This window comes from Grammomys surdaster, unplaced genomic scaffold, assembly GCF_004785775.1.
Source record: "Grammomys surdaster isolate TR1022 unplaced genomic scaffold, NIH_TR_1.0 125979, whole genome shotgun sequence".
NCBI classification, from domain to species: domain Eukaryota; kingdom Metazoa; phylum Chordata; class Mammalia; order Rodentia; family Muridae; genus Grammomys; species Grammomys surdaster.
Genome location: NW_021620795.1, coordinates 5,557,346 through 5,566,979, shown reverse-complemented (window position 1 = coordinate 5,566,979; position 9,634 = coordinate 5,557,346). Strand labels below are relative to the sequence as shown.

Below are 9,634 nucleotides of genomic sequence, written 5' to 3'. Positions count from 1 at the left end.
AACACAAATAAATCAAGAACCTACAATCTAGAATAACTTGTTAGGGAGAGGATGGAGTGAAGAAAGTTGGTTTTTTTTTTTTTTTCTAGAAAAATGTTTAGAATACAAAGCCCTGGGTTGAACTAAAATTAAAAGGAAACATTAAACACTGCAGGATTCTAGTTATAAAAAAACCAATTTAGATCTTAAACTGCAATTGTTGTAATATGTACCTGACACACTAGACCTCCTGTCACACACACCTTTGCCCGTGTGGCACATGCCTGTGTGTGTATGTCTGTGGGCAGGTGTGTAAGCCAGAGGTTCACACTGGATGTCTTCCTAAATCATTTCCCACTTTGTCTGAGACAGGGTCTCTCACTGGACCTGGAGCTGTTCAGTCTAAACCAGCTGGCCAGTGGCTTCCCAGCACTGGGGTACAGAGGCATGCCTTCTCACCTGGCAACAAACAAAACCAAACAAACTACGGGTGCTGAGGGTCTGCACTGAGGTCCTTGTGTGTCAAGTATCTAACCACGGAGCCCAGCCCCCCCCCACACACTATCCCTCTGGATTCAGAAAAGAGCTGTTTTCTGAAGCATAAGCTAAAAACAGGTATGTAGTTGTCTTGATTTTGGCTGGTTTTGTTCCCTGCCCTTATTCTACCTGAGCAGCACAGAGCTCTGGCTCTGGAGAGGCTCAACTCATTTGAAAGGTCCCATTTCTACAGATTAAATAAAAAACACAATTAGAATTTTTAGTAGGTGCTAAAACTTGGTTTTGAAATTTTATTAAAAAAATATATTTGCAAACATATAAAATTTAGGATGAAAAATGCTCATTTTAAAACATGTAATAACTTAATATTTGCAAACATACAGAGATGGTATAAAATCCACACCACTAAAAAGGTTAATGAGGTGGTACTGCGCTCACGGAACGAAAGCTTCACTGTGGCGCGGGGCTTCTCGTCTCCTCGGAAGGGCTGAGAGCCTGGTGCAATGAAGTCATGAGAACCACACGGCCAAAGCAGTAGAGAATAAGACCACTCAGCACGTACACCAACAACACACGTCTTAAGGTTTCACAGACAAAAGGGAAACACAACTTTGCATTTTTTTCCCACTTCAAAGTGATCTGTATTGCATTGCAGCGTTTGAAAGACTGATGGCAAATTGGAATCTGAGTGAAACATTGCACGTCTCTCCTGCTGAAACTTGAAATAAAAAAACCAAACCAAAACAAAAAACCAAAACAACCCCAAACCTAAACCCCACAGGCTCCCAGAGGCCCTGGTCCTCGTGGAAATGCTCCCCATGGACGGCCTTCAAAGCCCACTGTAAGGTGCTTTGCACAGACCTGAGCATTTCGGATTCTTGAACAGGGCGGGCACTGCTGGTTCCAGAAGGTACACTGAACACAACCGAGGAAAAACAAAGGCAGGCAGAAGAAACACATGGTCCTCAGCAGGTGTGCCACGAGGACCAGGACTTGGGCCATGAGCCCCCACTCTGTGCCTGAAGCTCAGGGTCCTCCTGTGCCTGTGCCCTTCTCTTCCCTCCGAGCTGCAGTATGCTGGCCAACTCTGCTGTATAAGCAGGTAGGCACCTCCAGTCAAATGGTGCATTATCAGTATCACAACGACAGTTACGGCCTCTACAACTGAAATGAGGAAATTTCAAAGGACATTCTTTGGGGGAAGAGAGCAATAAAGCTGCATGGTTTAAAAAGATTATTTACTAGTGGATTCAATGGCATTTATAATTAATTCCCATAAGAAGATTCAGGCCACAGATATAACCAATGCTTGCACATGCAAAATCTGGTCATTGGTATCTAAGCCAAGTCTGGGCTAAGGCCCTGACTTGGGTGTGGAATGAACATCACTGTCCAGGGCAAGCTGTGGACAGTCCGTATGGAGCCCGCAGGTGACGCCTTTCCTGATACTGATGGTCACTTGAGATTCAGCACTCAAAGTCAAGTAGATCAAGCAGGGCCCCGGAGAGGTAACAACCGGAACAAGGCAGTCTGAGAGGGACTGGAGGGGTCAGCTAGGGTGTTCACCCATTCAAAGACATAACATTAACTACAACAAAAAGAGCAGTGTCACTCACTGGTGACACCCCAGACACGCTGCATGCCAAACTCTGGGCTGCTCTTCCCAGACCCTTTGACCACCGGGGTGAGGGGGTAGGGTATGTACACAGATGGACCAAATGGCCTAATGAGGTCTTCTGGACTCTGCCAACTTAGCAAGAAGCATCTCCAATGTCCCTTTCAGTCTAACTAGGTTCCAGAAGACACTGTAAACATGCAAGCTACGCTAGCTAGCAGAGGGTCTGGACAATATGCCTGAATGAGGAGTAAGGCAACAGAGCTGACTCTCGGGCCAGACTCATCCAACTGCACCTATCGTCAGGCTTGGCCTGGCTCGCTGGGGACTCTTTCTGGCCTAGCTTCCTAGAAGTCACGATCTGCAACTTCTGGCTTCTGAACTTTAAGTAAATGCTTGGAGCATGTAAATCTCAGAGCGGAAACAGGTTTACCCGCCTCAAGTCTCCATCCCGTCAGCACTCAATTTACATCTACACTGAGGAAGCCTTCCTTCTCAGAAGTTCTCCTTCTGTTTATCATAGTCATTCCTAGGATTAAAGGGTCAGAGTATCAGGTCTGACTGCAGACGCTCTTTCGGGTACCCATTCTTTACCCTCACATAACATTACACACACTCAAGCATCAGTGAAATTCACATACCTATCGGAAGAAGATGCTTTGAATCATCTGTTTACTGATGTCCACTGAGACCACACTTGGGGATGATCAGGTCTACAGGCGTGTTCACTTTAGAGAACAGCCCTGCGGCTCCCTGACCACCACCACCTCCTCCTGTCAGCAACATTCATCACCTCACTATGACTTTACTTTGCTTAGATGACACGTGAACAATTAATTTTTGGTTGCTATATTTACACACTATCATGAAACTATCCCTAACTTAGTATGAAAAAGTCTAAGCTTCCCTGAATTCTGCACACTTCACACATAACTAGGTAGACAAGAGAAGACGGTCAACTGAGAAGCAGAAACATTGTCCAGGAAGCATGTTGAGATCAGCATAAGCCAATCAAAGTGTTCTTCAGGCTAAAAAACTAAGACCAAAGTAAAATAAGTAATTAATAAGTAATTTTCTAAAACTTCAGCTAGAGAGAAATCGATGAGCCTTTGATTGAGTTCCCATTAAAGCTTAAGCAGCTGTCCGGGACTGCTGCATCTGTCAGCATTATTCACAGCGAATCCTTACGCTAGCTGGTTGAGTCAACTGGGTTCTTACCCATCATTAAATAGTGCTCAGAAAGTAAGCAGTGCATCTTAATTGGTTAAATACTAGAAAATGACCTGTATCATAGAAACGAAGACACTTTTCATTCAAAGAATATCTCAAAATTACTATTGCTGAAATAATCAAATTCTACATTAAAATATTACCAAACACCATTACATGCCATAAAAGAATAAATAGAAACCATGGCAGATCAATAGCAGCATCACAAAGCATCTTTACAGTTCTGCACTGCGGCTGGGAGAGCCTGCAGCCTAGGAATATACTGTGAGGTTCTGTGTCTCACACTTGCTTTTGACTCCATATTCTACAACAAGGGAAGGGCAGTGTGAGGACAGCTCCATTCTCTGCATAGCTTTAAATGCCCTCAGCACATCTGAGGAATGGAACCAGAATGGCTTTGTCAGATTGGTCCACTGGTCCTTTTGCCAAAGTGTTAAGGAAAACAATCAACAATAACTTGAACTGTGTTTAGACAGAAAAGGAAAATAAGGCTGCGCTTCACACAGAAACTTGACACTTGAACTGCCGAGTTCACTAAAGCAGAGCCTTCTGGTAGGATCTGGATCTGTGTGGCCCGGCCTCTGCATCGGCGTGAAGTCTCTTCCACCAGGGCCCAGCGGGCCCTACCCAAAGAGCAGTGCTTCACTGGAGTTTGCACAGGGCAGGACCAGAGACACTTACCGGAACACAAAGACATCCCAGAAGTCTTAAGGCCCAAGCGGGGTGCTCATAGAAAACATACTTCACAAAGAGTCAACTTAAATTCTGATCCTTAAAACTTGAAGCTACTCTGTGAGCTGACATTAAGTTCAGAGCTTCTAGGGGTAGAGGAGGGAGGATGAGGGCTCCACTGAGCTCTGCTGCAAGGCTGGTGGCTCCTCCCCAGGCCTGGAAAGCAAGCTGACAATCAGGCAACTCATTCCACACACTGGCTTATAGCTGATGAAAACTCCCACATAACTCAACACAATGGTCTCTTGTTGTTTTGTCAAACAAAGGTCTGCTGGTGATGCTTCACAGTGAAACCTCCATCATCACTGAGAACGTCTCTACAAAACAGCCTCAATGACAAGGCTCTCGCAGGCTCCTCAGAGATCCATGTTCTACCTAGATGTCCTGTGAGGAAGCCTGCTTGTTTTGAGGTGGACCCTCTCCCTTCACACTGCCTTCACTGCAGTCATAGGTTGTGGTTGTCTTTGTTCTTGGTCAGAACCTGCAGGTAAACTTCATGAAGTGTACTGAGGAAGCCGGAGTCATTCTGGAAGAGATAGGAAGGAAATACACTGCCTGTTACGTCCTCAGAACTCACCCCCATGATAACACCTTAGGAAAACATAGAACTGACTGGTGTAACTAACTCCCCAAATAACCTGCCCCCAGAGACAGTTACAATGACAGTCTGAGTTGACGTCTATCACTCCACCAGGAGGATATACCTGGGAAAAGAGGCTGCTGCCAGGCAGGTTTCTGAATTTGCACCAATATTACTAAGCCTTGTTAAGATACAAAATTAAAAACTAAGCTGATACCCTACATACCTTTATTAGATGTATCAGTGTATCCTGGAGCTGAGACTTGCTGAGAATAATGGAAGGCTTTCTCTGATTTTCTGGTGTTCCAACAGTGAGGGGAGAGGGGGAGCTGGCTTTCCTCTCTAGGTCTGTGGACCTGGGAACTGTTTGCTGGAACACACTGGGGGACAGCAGGACCGAGGATACTGCTGTGGTTGTTGCAGTAACCAATGGAGGGCCTGCAATCTGTGGGGGACACAGAACAACAGTCACGTTTGTTATCCGAGCCACTTAGCTTGCCCCGCCCCTTCCCTTAAGGTTTTATTTCATGTGTATGTATACTTTGGCTGCACATACACCCATGTAGTGTGTGTCTGTGTGTGTGTCTCTGTGTGTGGGTACCCATAGAAGCCAGAAGAGGGTGTTAGATCCTCAAGCAAGAGCATCAGTGCCACTCAACAGCTGCAGAGCCAACGCTCCAGCCCTCTTAGCTTGCTTTTTGATATAAAACTGGGATAGTTGCTTCTGCTGATGACCACACAACAGAACAGGCTAACCTAAAGCAGACAGAAGACTAACCTCTGAAGATCCAGGAGAGGGGTACAGGCTCATAGGCAGGTGAGCAAGTGCCACAGAGAAGTGTGTCTTTCAAGGTTGGTAGGTGAAGGGGAGTGGTGGATAACAAAACAAGTTGGGTGCTTAAGAGAGGAGGAGTGAAGTCCGCAGGCTGAGGAGCTTTGCCTTCAGATGTGACAGGACAGTGGCTGTCCCCTGGGACTCTTCACTTTCCAGGTCAAGGAGTACCTCGTACTTACAGAGACCAGGTTGATATATGCCCAGCACCCACCCACTTACAAATGATCTACAAGGGCCCATGAGTGGCTGACGCACCCTCTATACAGTCAAGAAGATATCTATACAGAGTTAACATAAGGTCTTAAGCCACAACAAGGAATTCTGCTGAGAAGCACAGCAACTCTGTCCTAGAAGGGGTGCCTGAGACAGGACAGAGCTGGAATGCTACAGCTTTTCACTAAGGTGGTAAGAGCTCACCTTACACCAACAGAACCCAAAACTGTTCAATGTGCTTTTTGGGGGGAGGATGTCCCAGGGCTGGGGTAATGGCTAAGTGGGGTGAGTGCTTGCTATGTCTGCACTATGTTAGTTTGTGAGGATCTGAGTCTGGATCCCAGGAATAAAATATCTGGTTGGGTGTGGTGGCCCAGGGCACAGGAGGTAGACAGCAAGTTGGCCAGGCTCAAGCAGAGACCCTGACTCAATATATGACGTAGAGAACTAATAGAGACACCCAATGCCAGCCCTGGCCTCCACACGGGTATACACACTTAGGGTGGGGGCATCCTTACCGGGATGGCACTGGGTAACACCTTAGGCTGGGCAAATACTTCAGGATCCTGGTTTTGCTGCATAGACTGAAATGTTTCATGGGGAAAAAAAAAAGATGAACAGATACAGGCTTAAGCTTCAGTCAGTTGTCGGTGACAGAGCAATCTAACGACCGGTTCAGAGCTGAGAGGACTTGTTGGTAATGGTCTCGGTGACTCAGCTCCACAGTGAGAGCCCTGGGCAGCAGCAGCAGCTCTTGTGGAGTTCCCTGAGAGGATCTGTGCACAGAAACTGTCAGGGGACTCTAAGAAAAAAAGTGTGATGGGGACTGGGGTCGACTCTACCAGTGAGCCCCGCCCTCAGCCTGGACTTTGTATCTGTCTAGAGATTGAGGCTTGCCTTGAATTTGCAATCTTCCTGCCTCAGCCTCATAAGCACAATGTGTACAATATAAATGATTAAAAAATATTTTCCTGGAGTGCTGAAAGCTGAACTCAGGACATTGCATAAGACAGAAAAAATGGCTCTACTACTATGTCTGCAGCCCCAAGTTCTTCAAAGGTTCTCTGAATCTGGTTCGTGCACTAAACAGATTTCATCCTAAGTACACTGTAAGAGACAGAGAATGTCCTTTTGTTATTTTAAGACCAGGGTAGTTCAGGCTGGTCTCTAACTTGAGACCCCGCTGCCTCAGCTTTCTTCACTATGGTTGTATAGGTGTGCACTCTCATGGCCTTTGGGAAAGAATTAATGTTGTCCAGTAAACAAAGAGACAGCAGGGTCTTTTTGTCTTGATACAGGATAGCCCTGGCTGGCCTGGAGCTTGCTATGTAGACCAGGCTAGACTTGAAATCACAGATTGTCTACTGAGACTAAAGGCATGTGCCACTATATCAGGCAAGAACAAGATCTTAAATTAGCTATTGCCATCTAAATGAGCATTTACAGATATGTAAGTAGTTTCTGCCAAGCAGCATGCAAGAGTATAGTGCTGTCTTCTAGGGCTGAATGTGGAGAAGGCAAGTACAGACCATGGCCTGAGCTTCCAGACTAAGAGGTGGGACAGACCCTTTCCCCCTACAACCAGAAACCCAAATAAACTCTCTTCCAGATGTTTCTTTCTGTAGTCTATCAGAGCAAAGGAAGAAGAGCAAGACCACTCCGGGCCTGTGACACCTACACACAGCACAGAACCCTGCCCACTGGGCAGAATGTTCCTTTTTGTGTGTCAGATCCAAATGCTGACAGGCAGTTAGCAGTTACAGCGGCACACTCCACTCCATCCCAGATGTGACCATGTGACCATTACAACTCAGTGCATTCTCTTGCTGGTAAACTTGCTATTGATGAATTACTTCCAGGGACAACCTCTCCCTTACCCTCTATACCAACCTACCATGAAGCCTCACTGACTGGATAGTTTAAAAATATACTTATCCACAGTGCTCAACCCAGGCCCCAACTGCTCAGGCAAAGTGATCCATCCACAGCTTGCCCTAGTATGGGTGGCCTGATTTCTGTTTCTGACATTACCAACAAGTCACTCTTCATTCAGAACCTTTCAATGCCTTCCCAAGGTCTGAAACAACTCATACTCCTTAACTTACAATGTATTCCTCTTCCAATGTTAACTCCTCCAGCTTTGTTTACACAGCAACTCTGAGTTACTACAGAACCTGGAAACTCATGCATGTATGCAGGGTTACTACAGAACCTGGAAACTCATGCATGTATGCAGGGTTACTACAGAACCTGGAAACTCATGCATGTATGCAGGGTTACTATAGAACCTGGAAACTCATGCATGTATGCAGGGTTACTACAGAACCTGGAAACTCATGCATGTATGCAGGTGTGCATACAAGTATACACACTAAGTTCAGTTACTGACCATAGACAGACTGACTGACAAAACAGGGACCCCCAACCCCAAACTTAGCCCACAGAGAAAATTTAGTTACAGACTATGGAGACAGACAGACAGACACTACATCTTTGGCTAGGCATGGCTGCTGCACAACACACACACACGCACACGCACACGCACCCGCCTCATGTCACTTAAAGCTGAGGCTTCTGTAGTCTCGTTTCTCTACGCCCTTCTGTTCCTGTCTTACCTGGAGGGTTGGAGCAAGCACCATGTTGCTCAGGGAGGCTGAGACTGCTGCTCTTGCTGCTGCTGTCTTACAGGAAGGCTCTATGAAGCTCTCAGGGGTGGCCAGTTGGCCAGCTGCTGAAGAAAAGTTGGGTGCCATCACACCTTTTCCAAGCGGCTGTGCTTGTATTTGGTCATGCTGTGGGGTCAACCTGAGTTTCTGGAGCAGATCAACGCTTGGGAGGGCTGTGCCAGCTGGATTTGCCAGGCTCACCGGGGTCCTGAAGGGGCTCTGACTAGCAATCAGACTGCTGTGGCTTAGCTCAGGGACTGGCTGGTTCAGGAGTGGAGATTTCTGCCTAGGTGCGGTCTTTACTGCTTGCATCATGGTGCTATTCCGAGGTAAGTGGGGAACTTGTGTGGTAGTAGCTTCGGCTGGCAGAGTGGGGCTGAGGACAGGGCTCAGTGGGAGCGTATAGCCTGGGGGATGCTTGTCACCCGACTGTGCAATGGAGGCGGGAGTAATCAGCACTGAAGCACTGACTTCAGGCTGGACTGTGTGGTGAGCGGCAGAATGGACACCCAGGTTTTCAGACTGAGGGGCACCCCCTGACTGCTCAAAGGGGAATGGGAGGAATGAGCTGGGCTCTTTCTGTGGTGCATCTCCCAGCAGCTTGTCTGTGTCTTCTGGCTCTAGACCTATAGCTGTTGGTTGCTCCTTTGGCAAGGAGGTTCCAAATAACTCTTCTACTGTCAGATGTTTGTGACCAGATGGAGCAGACTGAAAAACAAAAGAAATGACACAATCAAAGAAAGCTCCAGAAACCAATTCAACCAGAATTCTTTTCCATCACACACACACATACGTAGAAGCAAAGACAACAGATAAAAACAGCCTGGAACAACCTAAGGTGTAGCAGGGTTTAGACAACCTTCTATCAAAGTCTCTCCAGGTTCTAGGATGGAAACTGTGTAGTGACAAAATTCTGTATTGTGGAGTTCCGGATAACAGGTTTAGCATTTACTTTGTTCCGCCTGGTGAATGTGGCTAAAGTTGGGGCTACACACAACAAAACTGTGTCAAGTGGCCATGTTAGTAACATACTGGAAAATGATGCCAGTGCCAGAGAGGGACCAAACTCTAAGTAGTTCACTTTTATTGTTCTTGATAGAAAGTTAGCATTGGCCGGGCGGTGGTGGTGCACGCCTTTAATCCCAGCACTTGGGAGGCAGAGGCAGGCGGATTTCTGAGCCTCGAGAGTTCGAGGCTAGCCTGGTCTACAGAGTGAGTTCCAGGACAGCCAGAGCTACTCAGAGAAACCCTGTCTCGAAAAACCAAAAAAAAAAAAAAAAAAAAAA

General features: G+C 46.7%; 1 protein-coding gene across 2 annotated transcripts in view; it reads right to left on the bottom strand.

Annotated features, from left to right (window-relative positions):
* Positions 1-747: 747 nt before the first annotated feature.
* Positions 748-9,634, bottom strand: part of Dcp1a (decapping mRNA 1A) — a 57,150-nt gene continuing 48,263 nt past the window's right edge. Inside the window, exons 7-10 of one of the 2 annotated variants that reach the window (XM_028754105.1) lie at positions 8,298-9,056; positions 6,201-6,266; positions 4,861-5,079; positions 748-4,580 (exon numbers count right to left, since the gene is read on the bottom strand). In XM_028754105.1, the coding sequence (XP_028609938.1) occupies positions 4,500-4,580; positions 4,861-5,079; positions 6,201-6,266; positions 8,298-9,056 (1,125 nt within the window). In that variant the 3' untranslated portion in view covers positions 748-4,499. The remainder of the gene's footprint in view (positions 4,581-4,860; positions 5,080-6,200; positions 6,267-8,297; positions 9,057-9,634) is intronic. The other variant, XM_028754106.1, reaches the window with a different exon arrangement.